The following is a 15,877-nucleotide window of genomic DNA, read 5'->3' on the forward strand; positions in this document are numbered from 1 at the left end:
AAGCTAACTTTGTCAGGTTAGTCCTGTTAGTGGGGGGGGAAAGCAGGTATGGGGAAGTCCCTCTAGGCCAAGGGTGGGGAACCTGCAGTCTCAAGGTCACATGTAGCCCTCTAGGTCCTCAAAAAGGCATTCTTGAGAATCTAGAGGGCCACAAGCTACCTAAAGGTCGCAAGTTCCCCAACCCTGCTCCAGGCCCTCAGGTATTACATTCCCAGGGGCTGCCTTATTCCTGCACATTCCCACACCTCCTGGCCCCTGCCTCCGCCTTGACTTCTTTAGACCAAGCTGGGTCGGGGTGCCAACAGGAACCTCAGAGGTGGAACTCTGGTTCCCCCCAACAAACACATGAGCATCTCCATGGAAACCTAAGCACACGGGCTGCTGGGGATGGGGCAAGTTTGTGTGTTAGACCAGATACATGTGTGTCCATGGAACTGCTATGCAAATTGCACACGTGTGTAGGAAAGTATGTATGATTCTGTGTGCACACATGTATGGGAAAGCATGTGTGATCCTAGATGCACATGCTTGTAGGAAGGTGTGTGTGAACCTGTGTGTACATAGGTATAAGAAGATGTGTGTGATCCTGTGTGTACATGTGTATAGGAAGGTGTGTGTGATCCTGTGTGTAGACATGTATAGGAAGGTGTGTGTGATTCTGTGTGTACGTATGTGTGGGAAAGCATGTGTGATCCTGTGTGTATCCATGTGTAGGAAGGTGTGCGTGATCCTGTGTACATGTGTATAGGAAGGCCTGTGTGATTTTATGTGCACATGTGTGTGGGAAAGCATGTATGATCCTAGATGCACATGTGTATAGGAAGATGTATGATCTTGTGTGTGGACATATATAGGAAGGTGTGTGTGATTCTGTGTGTACATGTGTGTGATTCTGTGTGTACATATGTGTGGGAAAGTGTGTGTGATCCTGGGTGCACATGTGTGGGAAAGTGTGTGTAATCCTATGCACACATGTGTGTAGGCAAGAGCACTTGCAGGTAGGTGTGTAAGCAAGTGTGCCTAGGTGCATGTGTAGGCAAGTATGTGAGCCTATGTACTCGCACATGTACGTTTAGCTAGGCTGGGGGCAAGTGCATGTATACGTTGGCAGGTGTGCATACGTGTAGGCAAGCATGTGAGCCTATGTACTCACACATGTATGTATAGCTAGGTGTGCGAGGTGGGGGGGCATGTGCATGTATATGTTGGCAGGTGTGCAAGTCCATGTGTATACATGCATGTGGGGCACACATGTGCACACATGTATGTGTGTAGGCAGGTGTGTGTTGGCAGGTATTCAAGCCCGTGCATACACATGTGTTGGCAGGTATGCAAGCTCATGTACACACGTGTGTTGGCAGGTTGTGAGCCTGTGTGCACACATGCCTATGTATGCATGTAGGCAGCTGTGTAAGCCCATGTGCATGTGTATGTCGGCAGGTGTGTGAGCCCATGTGCATGTGTATGTTGGCAGGTGTGTGAGCCTGTGTGCACATGTGTGTTGGTGGCTGTGCAAGCCCATGTGCACACGTGTGTATTTGTCAGTAGGTGTGTGAGCCCGTGTGCATGCATCAGTCAGCACCGTGGGCTAGGCTCCCAGTGTGGGGCCCACCTCGCTTGAGGCCCGGCTCTGCCCCATGGGGCGTCTGAGCCGCCACTTACTTTCTGCATCAGGAATAGAGCTTGTTAGTGAGGAGCTGGTGGATGTGATGGTGCTCATGGAGGGGCTCGTACCGTAGCGAGGGAACGTTCCCGTCAGCGCCGCCGTGTGCGACAGCCACGCGGCAGGGTCGATGGGCCGCACCGGGTCAGCTGTGATGATGCCCCCCGGGCCAGGGAAGAGGAAGGAAGAGGGAGAGACATAGACAGATGGGGGGATGAGGGGAGATGGACAGACAGACATACGGGAAGTAAGAGGGACAGATAGGGGAGAGATGGTCACATAGGGGTGATTGACAGGTGAGGGTGTACAAGAAAGACAGGTGGGGAGTGTGAGGCAGAGAGTGATAAGGACCCAGGTTTGGAGGAGTAGGGCAGATACCAGAGAGATGAGGAGGTGTTGCAGGCAGGGGATAGATACACAGGAGAGACAGACATCGATGGGCAGATGGGAATGGGGGGAAAGAGACAGGAAAGATGGGAAAGGGGCAACAGAGAAAGAATTAGGCCAGGATCAATTCCAGGAGGTTCATGAGAGTCTTCTTACACCCTTCCCTCCCCATCACTCCACAGCTCAAGAGCCTACGGTTGTCGGTCAAACATCTCTTAGAACAAAACTGAACTCTTGAGCCTCCTCAGTATAGCCTGGGCCCATCCCTCCACATTGCTGGGCTCACCTGCTCTTAGCCTGCTTCCTGGATTCCCCTCACTTCCTCCTCCTCTAGGATGTTTTCCCTGTTTAGTGCTGCTTTCCCTACCCACCCTGCCTCCAATGGCTCCCTGATGTTGTCCCCTCAGCCCTGTGGCTCCTCTGAGGAGAGGACATGGCTCTTTCCCTGAGAAGGACTGTGGCTCTATCTGGCGCCCAGTTTAGAGCAAGAGGAAGGTTGGATTTGGGTCTGAGGGAAGGGCAGTAGGAGGGGGCCAAGGAGTCAAGCGAGAATCACCCAGAAGCAGGTCTGGGGAGGGAGAGTTGAGGCTGGGGCAGCTGGGGCTGCAGAGGGCCCCACGGGATGCCCTGCATGATGCCCTTGCAGCCTGACCTCCAATGGAGGAGGAGGAAGAGACGGTAGCTAGAAAGGCATTGCTTACCCCGGGGGATGGTGAAGTAGCTCCTGGGCGTGGGGTCCCAGCACTTGGCCACCGTGAGGCTGATGGGTCTGAAGGGGAGGGAGACAGGGCTCCTGGTCATCCCTCCAGAGCTTCCCTCCAGACCCCTCATACTGCAGCACCCTTCTTCCGGGTCTGAGAAACCCCCAACCACTCACCCTGGCTTGGAGACGATTTCTCTCAGGACCCGCACAGCATCATCATTGCTCATGTTCTCAAAATTGACATCATTCACCTGGGAGGGGAAAGTGGGGTGGGGCAGGGCAGGGTAGAGCCAGGGGGTCAAGGCAGGTGGGCTTCCTCACTTATGATGGGTTCAGTTCAGGCTGCTCCCCCCCAAATCCTAGCTCTCCTAGGGTTATGAGCCCTTTGACATGAGCCTTCTCTTTTCTCTTCTATAAAATGGGACCAGCTGGCTTCCGGGATCCCAGCCAGCTCTATGCCCTCCACCATCCCTGGCATTGGTAGCATCTGCATGATAGGGCTTTAAAAGCAGTCCAGTCCTCAGTCCAGACGCCTGGAGCACAGACAGCAGTAAGCCTGGGCAGGGAGTGGGAGCAAGAGGAAGGGGCATTAGGGGGCTGGCGGTCTTACCTGCAGCAACATGTCCCCAGGCTCAATTCGGCCATCAGCAGCCACCGCTCCACCCTTCATGATAGAGCCAATGTAGATGCCGCCATCTCCCCGGTCATTGCTCTGCCCCACAATGCTGATGCCCAAGAAGTTGTATTTCTCTGGAGCAGAGGAGAAAAAGGAAGCAGGGGTTGAGGAGGGGCCGCCCAGCCCAGAACCTCCCCAATCTGGTCTCTGCAATGGAACTCTGACTGCTTGGGAGAAATGGGGGTCTTGATGTTGTCCAGGGAAGGTTCAGGAAATGATATGGGGACAGCAGGGCTGTCTGGTGTCCCAGAGCCTAGGAGAATAAGAAAGGGACTCCTTGCTGCCTCCTTATGCCAAGCAAGGGGGAACCCAAAGCCCCTGCCTCAGGTTTTGGGGGAGGAGGAGGAGAACAGCCTTGGTCAAAGGAGAGGAGAGTGCTGAGACAGTAGCTGAGGCCCAGTGGGGTGAATGAAGACACCAAAGGAGAAGTCATGTCAGGGGGTGAAGGAATCCCAACTTTGAAGACCAACATGGGGAACTTGATGATTTCTGCTTTGTTTTGTTAAATCCCATCTAGCTGCCTGGGACAGGAGCCCTGGGAAAGGAAGCCTGTGGGTTTATTTCAGACCCAAGAGGGTGAGAGCTGACTATGTGCCCTTCTCAAAGAGGGCTGGGCAGGAGATTACGGTGCCACCCCGAGGGAGCAGGTGGGCTGAGTGCCAAGCTATCAGGAGAGAGGACAGTAGGGTCAATTCTGCCTTACCCATGTTGAGTGTGACCGTAATGATGTTCAGAGACATGGTAGAGTCTGTGATACTGCTGAATGAGGAGGACTGTTGGAATAGGAGGAAGGACAATGAGCAGGAACCCCGTACCCTGAACTTGTCCATCCACCTCTGCCCCTAGCCCTCCTTGGTCTCCCTACCCGGTCGATCTGGCGCATCCTTTGTTTTCTCCTCCGGCGTTTGTGTTTCCGAATGAGCCGGGATGATGTGCTCTGCTCAGTGGAGCTGCTCAGCCTGAGGACCCCAATTATCTCAGTGAGTATATCCTAGCCCTACCCCAAGCTGGGTACTCCAACATTTCAGTGGGCATTCCTTAGCACTACCCTGAATTGAAATACACCCTTTCTCCTCACCACCCATGACTTAGACTTAGAATTATTTCCACTCCAACCCAGATTTTGGATACTTTCATCCCCCCAGGATACAGTGGTCCCCTCTGGACCCAGATCTACGCAGCCCAAAGCCACCCTTTGGGTGTCACGAACCAAGGTCATCTACGAATGCCCCTGGTGGTCCCCACCTGCTGGTGTCTTCATCCTCTGAGTCGATAAAGCTGCTGGACTCCAGCTCGCTGCTCAGCACAGTGGAAGCACTGTCAAAGGTGCCGGGCTCACGGCGACGCTCCAGCTTTGGGTGCCCATTGATCCGAGGGGCTACTGCAGCGGGCACAGCGGGTCAGGGAGGGAACACGGGGCTGATGTCAGCAGTCTGCCCTTTGGGAGCGTCCTCCTGATGGCGGCTCTGCCTGACTAACTCTGCCAGCCACCCATATGACCCCCTGACTTGAAGGACTTTGAGGGGGGCCTGCTACAGAACCCTGAAGAGGGTAGTGGCCTCGCTGCCAAGAGAAACTGCCTCTGAGGAGCAAAATTTAGTTTTCCAAGCAGCCCAGACTCTGGTATCCCACCAGCTGCTCTGAAGACCCTGGGCAAATCCCTTTGTCTCTCTGGGCCTCAATTTCCTCATCTGTAAAATGAGACAACTGGACTCAGTGGACTATCTAGCACTCCCCCTATGATCTATGACCTCCTTTTGCAGGGGCCAGCCCCATGAGGCTCAGAGGGAGAAGGATTCCCAGCACTCTTACCGTCTTCATGACCCTCCCGGTTCCGCCGCCGGTGCCGGTCCCTTCGGTGGCTGACCACAGACTCCGTGCCAGTCTCATTGTCCAGCCCATCACGGCTGCTCGCAGCATTGGGGCTAAGGGGAGGCCCAGAGAGATGTCACAGACTGTCCCTGTCAGAGCCCTAGCCCACCCAGGAGGCAGGAAAGACTTGTGGGGCCTGGCCTTTCTCTTCTCAGGGAAAAGCTACTGCTGATTAAACAGCTCAAGGAAAGCCTGGGGAGGCAGACCATTTCCAGTTTGTCCCATTTTTGTCTCATCTGTCCTGAGCTTCCAATCCCCAGTGCTTACTTAGCATATAGTAGGCATTCAATAAATGTTTATTATTATTCTATTATTAATAATTATATTATTATTTATTATTAAACTGTCTGGCTTTGGAGCCAGGGGAACTGAGTTCAAATACTGGCTCTGACACCTGAGCAAGACATTGTGAACGTTCAGGGCCTCAGTTTCCTTATCTGTAAAATGAAGCTAATGGTTTCCAAGGCCTGGAGCTCCATATCTATGAGCCTATGAAATGGGAGAGAATGGAGCTAGTGTCCTGACCAGCAGAGGGCAGTGTAGACCAGTATCTAAGATCCAGGTACCCAAAGCCTCTGGTCAGTTGTTAATTCAGGGGCAGGGCTTAACCCTTCCCCTGAAGTCCATATGGATAGGCTTGCATCAGGAAACACCAGCCCAAGGGAATAATTGGGGGGGGAGGGGGAGAAACCAGGGAATTCCTTTGCATGAAACTTTCCCCCAGTTTGAGAACTTGGGATGAAAGGTGGGGTGGTAGTCCCCTTGACCTACCATCTGGCAGCTTCCTATTATAACCGGTTCTTTTTGCTAACCAGAAGCTGAGTTCAGTGGTTTCTAAACTGCTGAAGGGTTTCAAGTGTTTTGAGCACCCTCAAAATCTAGTACCCTGAGGCAAAGGACTGATCACCCCACCCCAGTTATCCTTCCCTCTGATGGGGTCCTCAGTAGAATCTGATGTCACCACCATGGGGTGTTTCAGGTATTGCCTAAGGTGAGGCCTTGTTTGTAGAACTGAAGGGAAACGGGAGTTCTCTGAGTCCTTCCAGGACTCCTCTGAGCAAGATCCCAGCCCCTCAAAGATGACCTCCTGGTTTGGGGGGTCTTTTTTTATCCTTGTATTTACAGATACAATTTGATTCCAATATCAAAGGTCTGTTAGGAGCCAGGTATAGTGAGGGCTGCAAATTCCAATCCCCCAGCTGGGACAGTCTCACCCCAGGAGGCTCAGAGAGTGACAGGACTTCCCCCAACTATGGCAAGCCCAATCACCTACCTGCCCTAACCCCCTAAGAGAATTTCCTTACTGAAAGGAAGGTGGCCTGGAGTCCCCGATGCCCCCAGTCCGTTCAATGGGCGGGGGCAGGTCTGTGTGGCTCTCGGTACACTGAGATCCAGCATCAGAATGGGAATTCTCCGCCAGGACAAGCTGCAGAGGAACAAGAGACTCAGATCCCCAAAGCCCATCCCTTGCTCTTGATTATATGGCCCCCCTCCATCCAGGACACCCTCCCACAGTCCCATACTCACCCAGGAGACCACTCTTCCATTAAAACAGGGCAGCTTGGCATTATCGTCAGAGATCTCTTCCTTCACCACCCTGAGGAGTAAAAGAGCCAGTGAGACAGAGGAAATGGCCATCTAGGCACCAAGAAGCCTGGCCTTGGGCCCTAGCCCCAACCACAAGGGGCAGCAGGGGCCACTGAGCTCCAGCCGGCTCACAAGCCTCTCCTGCCCTTGGCTCTAGGCCCCAAGCATTTTCTCTGGCTGTCCACCATCCCTCTTCTTCTCCATTTCTGCCTTTTAGGACCCTCAGCTTCCTTTATGTCCCAGCTAAAATCCCATGTTCTATAGGAAACCTTTCCCAATCCCTCCAAATTTCAGGGTCTTCCCAACTAAATTTCCAGCCTATCTTGGATAGAGGGGGTTTAGACCTAGTTGCTTGTTGTCTCCTCCAGGAGACTGCAGAAGAGGGGACTGTCTGTTGTCTTTCTTTGTATCCCCCAAACTTAGCCCAGTGCCTGGCACATAGTAGGTGTTCAATAAATGCAGATAGATCATCCTGCTACAGCCAAGAACTGGTGAGGCCTTCCCTGCCCTATCCCCTTCTCCATAGTACGCGCGCACATGAGTGCACACACACACACACACACACACACACACACACAGACACACACACAGCCCATTTGTCCTGGTGAACCAGCTCAGGGAAGGACCAGGAAACAGACCAAGAGGTAGAGATTGAGCAAGGGATACAGGACCAACAGGACCACATGGGAGCGCAGGAGAACATCAGAGACATCTGGCCCAACCAAGACCTGGAACAGCCGGCCACCTTTTCTCCATCCTCGTCTGCACTCCCTTCTACAAGACAGCTTACCCTTTCCTCTTGCATGCCTCCTTCCCTCTGTCTCCCTGTCTCTATCCTTTCCTCCCTGGTTTGCTCTCCTTCATTCTCTGTTTCTGTGTTCCCTCCATCCTCTCCCCCTTTTGTCTCTCCCTCCATCTCTTTGTCTCCCTGTCTCTATTTCTCCCTTCCTGTCTCTTTCTCTCCCTCTCTTTTTCCCTCTCTCTCCATTTCTCTCTCCCTCCCTCTCTCTTTCTCCTTCTCTGTCTCTCTCCCTCTATCACTGTCTCCTTGTCTCCCTCCCTTTCTGTCTCTCCTTCTTTGTCTCTACCTTTCTCTCTGAGTCTTGGTGACCTCCTTGTCTTCCAAGGATTCAGTTGTCCCTCCCATATAGATGACTCCCACATTGATGCCACGTTCAGCCCCAATCTCTCTCCAGCCCCACATTACCAACTGCCTATCAGACACTTCCAACTGGATATACCATTGGTATCTCAAACAGAGCTCATCTTCTTTCCCCAAACCCTCCTCTATTCCTCTATACCTCCTTATTTCTGTCAAGGGTGCCACCAACCTTCTAGTGACTCAGGTTTGAAGGTCTGGCTATTTCCCCTCCCTCTACCCCTCCTTCCACACCCAATCAGCTGTCAAGCCTTGTGCATGTAGATCTGGCCGCTCTCCCAAGTGTCCCCTTCACTCCACTCCCCCGGCTCCCACCTCAATCCAAGCCCTCTGACCCTTTGCGAAGACCATCACAATAACCTTTTCCCTGGTCTCCCAGCTTCCCAGTCCATCTTCCACATGGCTGCCAAAATGAATTTCCTAAAATACAGCTCTCACCATGACCCTCCCATGGCTCCTTATTGCCTCCACGGTCAAAGATGGACTCCTCAGCCTGGAGTTGCCCACTCTTCTCACCGTGGGACCAGCTGCCCTCTTACACACTTCTCCCCTTCACACATTAGAATCCAGACAAACTTATTTCCCTGTCAAAGTGATCTTCCCCAAGCCCAGGTCTGACCATGTCACCCTCTACTCAATAAACTCCCATGGCTCCCTAGCACTTCCAGGATTCAACAGAACAGACTCTATGTGGCATTCAAAGCCCTTCACAAGCTGGTCACTTCCTCCCTTTCCCACCCTCTTCAGCCCTCCCACATGACACTGACCTCCTTGCTCTTCCACAGACAGGACCCTCCATTTTCCAGCTCCAGACGTTTCCCCTGGCTGTCTGGAGTGCTCTCCCTCCTCATCTCTGCCTCCCCTGGCCTCCTCCAAGTCTTAGCCCAAATCCCTGCTTCTAAAGGAATTCTTTACCACTCCTCCCCCAATGACAGTGCATTCCCTCTGGCGAGCATTTCCATTTTGTCCTCCATTTGTTTGTTTATAGTTTGCATGGTGTCTCCCCCATTGGACTGGAAGAGTAGGGACGGTCTGTTGCCTTTCTTTGTATCTCCCACCCTTAGCACCATGACTAGTATACAGTAGGTGTTTAATAAATGCTTATTGTCATAACTTGGCTTTCTCCTCACTCCTCATCTCTCAGCCCATGCCTGGAATGCATGCCCTCCTTCCCTCTGCCTTCCAGGATCCTTCACTTCCATCTTTCACCCCCCTCCATGAGGCCTCTTCTGATCCTCCGATACCACTGTTTCTTAAAATGACATTTAATTTTCCTTTTGGTCTTCACATCTTCAGTCCCTGGCATGATGCTTGGCACAAGAGAAGTGTTTAATAAAGCTTCTTGGCTGGCGAAACAACCCGTCCTCTGCCTGAAGCCCTTAGAGGATGGGGAGCTCACCACCTCCCAGGACAGCCTGTTCCAGTCTGGGCAGGTGCTAACTCTACGAAAGATTTTCCTGAATGCTCTGGCACCTCCCCCCTCCAATATTTCTGATCCTGCCCTCTGTGAGTAAGTAAAACCAGCCTGCCAATACCTGAAGATAGCTGCCAGCCGTTCTCCTCCCTCACCTCAAGCCTTCTCATCTCCAGATCTTTGAACCCATTCTGTACTGACATAGAGTCAGGGCCCTTCCCTACCGTGGGTGGTCCCCTCCGTATGTTCTCATTTTGTCTTGTCTTTCCTAAAATGGGGTGCAATCAAGGTTTTCTAGACCTGAACATCACACTGCTCTCATAAAACAGACAAGGGAATACATTTTTTTTATCTGTTACTAAAATCCTCAGAGCTTTTTCAGACAAACTACTATGCGGCCACAATTCCACCTTCTTTCTTTCATTTACTCACTGGGTATTTTCAGAGCATTGAAATTATGTGCCAGGTAGTCACTATGCTGGGAGCAGCTAGGTGGTGCAGAGTTCTGAGCCTGAAGTCAGGAAGACTCATCTTCATGAGTTCAAATCTAGCCTCAGACACTTACTAGCTGGGTAACCCTGGGCAAGTCACTTTACCCTGTTTGCCTCAGTTTCCTCATCTGAAAAATGAGCTGGAGAAGGAAATGGCAAACCCCTCCAGTGTATCTGCTGAGAAAACCCCAAATGGGGACACAGAAAGTGAGACATGACTGAAACAACTCAACAACAACAATTCACCGTGTTGGATGGATGCTTCTTAACATTTTAAGAAAATATCCATTTATACCGATGCTTTCAATTATTTTCATCTCTAGCCTTCATCACTGAATGGGCATTGCCTCAGTCAAACTAAGACCTGGGAAAGACCTTAGTTTAAGAAGTCCAAGGTCTCCCACTACATCCAGGGCCACCTCCAATCATCCTGATCCATATCTGGCCATTGGATCCAGGTGGATAAGGAGGAGACAGTGAGGTTGGTGACCTAACACATTGCTGCCTCACTTAAATCCAATTCACTTGCAAGTCATGGCATCACCTCCCTGATGTCATGGTCCTGTTGGAGAATGAAGGACAAAAAACGCAACAACCATGGATACACAAAGAGAAAAAGCAAAGAGTCCTCAAAGAGTTTACATACAAATTAAATCTTTTCCTGGTAAAGTAGATTTTTTTCTTAACTCAAGTAATTTCCATTACTACTCATTTATTGCATCTTGGCCCCATGTTCTAGCCTACTGGAATCTTTCTAGACCCTGGATCAAGGATGCAGGGTCTTGATCATGGACTCAGGTTTGCATCATCTGTCAATTTCCTTTGCCTTTGTCCAAATCTCTGGTAAAAAGCTTAACAGCACAGAGTGAAGTAAAGATCTCTGTGGCATACCACTAGAGACCTTCCTCCACTTGCTAAGTGGTTCAGGGGATGGAAAGCTGGGCTGGGAGCCAAGAAGACTTGAGTCTGCACCCTGCTTCTGACACTTAACCAGCTTTGTTAACCTGTAAAATGAGGGGCACTGTGCTAAGCACCTCACAAATATCTCACTTGGTCTTCACTAAATGAGTCTCAGACTCTTAACAGCTGTGTAACCCTGGGTAAGTCACTTCACTCTGTTTGCCTGAGTTTCCATATCTGTAAAATGAAAGGTAGAACAACAGGTGGTGCATTGTATAGAGAACCAGGCCTGGAATCAGGAAGACTTGAGTTCAAAACCTGCCTCAGACACTTTCTAGCTGCATCTCCCCAGCCAAGTCACTTAACCCTGTTTGCCTCAGTTTTCTCACTTAACCCTGTTTGCCTCAGTTTTCTCATCTGTAAAATGAGCTGGAGAAGGAAATGGCAAACCATTCCAGGATCTTTGCCAAGAAAACCCCAAATGGGGTCATGAAGAATCAGACACAGCTGAATAACAACAAAAATGAGGGGTTGGACCAAAGGTCATCTGAGGCTCCTTCAAATTCTAGATCCAGAAGTAATTCTTCCTACCTTGTACCTTCTGTGGTGTACCTAGACAGTGTCATCTGTGTCTATGGGCATCACCAGACACGTTGGACAAGTCTTGGGAGAGTCTCTACATCACCCCTGGGCTCACTCTCCTGGAAGGTGGCTGGGCTTCCCATTGCTACTGTCCCATGAACCAACAGCTGGCCCATGGCTGCTCAGCAGGGTACATGAGCCCATGGAGACCCTAACCACCACTCATTGGCGCTTCCTTCTCAAAGCCTCACCAGATGATTCTCTTACCTGACAGGTGCTGATTCTCAGGGCAGGAAGGCACCATTAGGGCTATGTAGTTCAATCCCTATATGAAAGGAATATTCTTCTACCATCTCCTGATGTACAATGGTATCCATTTTTTGGACCATCTGGGGCCAAGCAGAACAACACTAATCCAGACTGACAAACTGATCAATGCAGTGGTCTACCACAAACAACTCCAGAGGACCAAGGAGGAAGCAGGTTTCCCCTCTTCTCACAGAGTGAAGGGCTCACGGTGCAGGAGCCCCACATTTCTGGACACAGTCAATATGCGAAATGGATTTGCTTGGCTACCCATAATCAAAGCTTTTGTTCCCCGCCCCGCCACTGCCCTGCCTCCCTATGTGCTGTGGGGAGGAGAAAAAAAATAAACGTTTGATAACTGAAAAATTTTTAATTAAAAAGAAAAGCAAACTGTTTGCCTCAGTTTCCACATCTGTAAAATGAAAGGAAGAAACAACTAGGTGATACAGTGGATAAGGCATTAGGTGTGGAATCAGGGACACTCATCTTCCTGAGCTCAAATCTGGCCTCAGGAACTTTCTAGTTGTGTGATCCCCAGCAAATCACTTTACCCTGTTTGTCTCAGTTTTCGGGAGCATGGCTATAGGACCTTTCACCATCCTCACCATCCTCTGGACACTCTCTAGCTGGGCATGTGGAAACTTTCCTAGAACATGACTCCCAGAACGCAGAGGTCGCCTGGCCGGGGCAGAGGACAGAGGATTCATTCCTCTCCACTGTCCAGGACACCCTCTGCCGAGCCCCCAGACCTGGTGTCTTTGCACTCCAAATGCTCGTGGACATTACTGTTCAGTCTTTCAGTCTCGTCTGACACTCTGTGACCCCATCTGGGGTTTTCCTGGCAAAGATGCTGGACTGGTTTGTCCTTTTCTTCTCTAGCTCATTTGACAGATGAAGAAACAAAGTGAAATGACTTGCCCAGGGTCACACAGCTAGTTTCTGAGGCCGAATTTGAACTCAGGTCTTGATGACTCCAGGCCCAGTGCCCTATCCACTGCACCACCTAGCTGCCCATAGCTGCCAGTTGCTCATCACTTCCTTATCTCTTCCTCTAGCCAAGTCCACCTTCTTTAATCCACAACTCTACTCATCGATACTGGTCAGAATCCATGCAGGCCAGTGCAGTCTGACTCCAGATCTCCTTAGCTCTCTGACTGACTTTTTGCACCAGAGTAGAAGACTTTACATTTATAGCACAGTTGCCTGGTACATGATAGGCACTTAGTAAGGATTGACTGATTGATTCCAAATCCATTTCATCTTATTCGACTTAGCCCAATGTGACAATCTCTGGATCCTGACTCTGGGTGTTCATTGTCCCTCACAGCTGTGTGCAAGCCAAGGATGGAATGAGGCCTTTCTCAGCTCACTGATAAAAACCTGTGCAGCAGAACGCCTAGCCCAGATGCCCTGGAGCCCTCCTTTGGAGGTGGCCTCAAACTATTAATGACTGACTGGCCTGGGGGCTCTGGTCATTCAGCCACCATTGAATCTACCCAACTGCAGACAGCCCACATCTCTCCACCAAGTCCCCAAGAACAGCAGGAGATGCTTTTTTCCAGCACTTTCCTCCAATCTGTGAAAATTCTGTTAATCTGCTGATTCTTCCTGTCACGACTACTGCAAAGATTCTGGGATCCCTTTCTCTTCATTTGAGCTGCCTTCAGTCTCCTGACATGAGGGGTGGATTCCCCTTTCCCTCCTGAAAAGGTTTTTTCTATTTCAAAATCTATTCCTCCTTTCCAAGGGATACTTTGCTCTCTCCGTTAATAACTTGGACGGTGGAGAGGTGTTGCTCCCACTCGTTCACCTTTCTTTCAGAAGGGAGGACAGCCTATACATTGAACGTGACCATGACTGGCATTTGAACATGGCATGAACATGTAGCCAACTGCAAAATTTACTCTGCCTTCTATCCTCTCAATGCAAAGTGCACAGGAAAAATCAGGAGAGGTACTCAACAAAGACAGATGGATCCACAGACCCACAGTGACAAACTTAGACATGCAGCAGCCTGGTGGATGGGCCCTAGAAGGAGGGGGATCCCTGAAACTCCAGGGCATCCCCCTCCCTGGGGAGCTTTACTTTGTGTGTGTGGAGGGTGAGGACTACAGTACTGTGGTGTATGAGGGGTCTGCTTCCCCCTCCCCCCATCTCCCAAAGAAGGGCAGTCACAGCTGGGCCTTCCTGCCTAGGCCCAGGGCCAGAGCCAGGCACCCAGCATTCCCCTGCCTCCAATGTGTGCAGAGATCATGTGACTGAGTAACTCAATCCTCCGTGTCTCATCACAGATTGTAACTAACCCCCCTGCCCCAAGGCAAATGCCCCAATCACAGAATCATTTGAAAAAGAGCTGCCCACTATGTCCCAGACTTCTTCCTCTTCCAAGGATAAGGGTGACCATTGGGGATTCCTGAACCAGAAAAGGGGGCCAAGGACACACACACACACACACACACACACACACACACACACACACAGAGGACACACACAGACAGACACACAGACACAGACACAGACACACACACACACACACACACACACACACACACACACACACACACACACAGAGCTTGACCAGCAGAGGGATCCCAGAGCATCCCATGCCTCTCCCACCAGGCAGCAGGGTCTCCTTTGGCTACCCCTGAGCGCCTAAGGTTCTCTATCAGTTCTCCTTGATGGAAGACAGATGTAGCAAGTTAAGATACTGATAAAAGATGCCTACAAAGCATCTCACATCTACTGTCCCACTGGATCTTCACAAGACCACTGTGCCATGGGTAATGCCAATATCCCTATTTTACAGATGAGTAAACTAAGGCTACAAGAACAATTCCCCCCTACCCCATCACCTTCTCCTCTTGGGAATCCCTGACTCCCTTCAAGGCTGCAAAGGCTGTTCTTGATTCTACCAGGTGTCAGTGCACCCTTCCCCACCTTCCAACTCCCCCTCCCCCAAAAAAGCTTTTGCATTTCTCAGAAGATCACAAATTTAAAGCTAGCAGGGACCCAAGAGATCACCAAATCCAACCCCCTCCACACTCATTTTACAGATGAAGAAACTGAGGGGTTTAAACTGAGAGGTGCGAAATGATTTGAGCAGGTAATAAGGTAGGATACGAATCCAGTTCATCTTGACCCCAAGTTCGAGCCCCTATCCACTACACCAGTGTTTATTTTTTCACCTATTACTTCCCTCTGGGTAGAAGGTAAGCTCCCTGAGGGTAGAGACTGGTTAGTTTTGGTCTTGGCATTCCCAGACCCTCCTAGAACTGGCACGATACACTTTTTACAGAACTGAATGTGTGCCAACAGAAAGACCTGAGAGGTAGGCAGGCAGGCAGGGGCTACCTCTCCTCCGCTCCCAATGATAACAATGACTGCTAACATGGAGGAACGGAAAGTATGGAGACCATGGCAGGACACATCTGACTTAAGGCTGTGTGTGAGGGACATGCTATCGTTGCCCCCATTTTCCTGGACACAGGTCACAGACTGAGAGGTGGAAGGGATCTGAGAGCTAATCGACGCTAATCGACTCTGATCCCCTCGGTTTACAGATGAGAAAACTTAGGCCTGGGGAAGGCTCCCTTGGTCAAGGTAGGGACAATGGACTCAGGTCTTAGAGGTAATGGAGGGCAAACCCCCTTGGATTTACAGATAAGGAAACTGAGGCCCAGGACAGGTTGCCATTGATTAAGGGACCATAGACTTAGAGACAGAAGGAGAAGTCTCAGAGATAATGGGGCTCCACCTCCCTCAGTTTACAGATGAGAAGACTGAGCCTCAGAACGTATGACTCCAATTTCAAAGCTTTATCTTTTGTACTACTGTTTTGTGAAGATTTTCCCCAATATACTTTGTGCCCCACCTGCTGCCTCTCTATCTTCCCCCTCCCACCCAATATGTGGAGCCCTTATCACACCTACTCATGAGATCTAATACAGTCACTGGTCTGCCACACAAATTCATTCAGCTGAGCAGCCTGCACAGATGCCCAATTTGAGCACCAAGAGAAACCATGGAGACGGTGCCCACACCCCTGCACCAGAGCAGAGTCTCTCTCTAGAGATCTCGGTTCTGTGAACTTGGGTTTAAAAAATATATTTTCATAACTGAATGGCAGTACTAGCTTCC

At 50.6% G+C, this 15,877-nt stretch overlaps 1 protein-coding gene across 3 annotated transcripts in view; it reads right to left on the reverse strand.

Annotated features, from left to right (window-relative positions):
• Positions 1 to 15,877, reverse strand: part of DVL1 (dishevelled segment polarity protein 1) — a 44,859-nt gene that overhangs the window by 9,350 nt on the left and 19,632 nt on the right. Inside the window, exons 2-11 of one of the 3 annotated variants that reach the window (XM_072608484.1) lie at positions 6,829 to 6,898; positions 6,606 to 6,727; positions 5,242 to 5,354; positions 4,675 to 4,807; positions 4,295 to 4,388; positions 4,133 to 4,202; positions 3,364 to 3,503; positions 2,928 to 3,004; positions 2,752 to 2,819; positions 1,663 to 1,812 (exon numbers count right to left, since the gene is read on the reverse strand). In XM_072608484.1, coding sequence (XP_072464585.1) covers positions 1,663 to 1,812; positions 2,752 to 2,819; positions 2,928 to 3,004; positions 3,364 to 3,503; positions 4,133 to 4,202; positions 4,295 to 4,388; positions 4,675 to 4,807; positions 5,242 to 5,354; positions 6,606 to 6,727; positions 6,829 to 6,898 — 1,037 coding nt within the window. Of the gene's footprint in view, positions 1 to 1,662; positions 1,813 to 2,751; positions 2,820 to 2,927; positions 3,005 to 3,363; positions 3,504 to 4,132; positions 4,203 to 4,294; positions 4,389 to 4,674; positions 4,811 to 5,241; positions 5,355 to 6,605; positions 6,728 to 6,828; positions 6,899 to 15,877 lie in introns of all 3 variants that reach the window. The other 2 variants (XM_072608485.1, XM_072608483.1) reach the window with 2 other exon arrangements.

The sequence above is a fragment of the Notamacropus eugenii genome, chromosome 5, assembly GCF_028372415.1.
Source record: "Notamacropus eugenii isolate mMacEug1 chromosome 5, mMacEug1.pri_v2, whole genome shotgun sequence".
In the NCBI taxonomy this organism is placed as follows: domain Eukaryota; kingdom Metazoa; phylum Chordata; class Mammalia; order Diprotodontia; family Macropodidae; genus Notamacropus; species Notamacropus eugenii.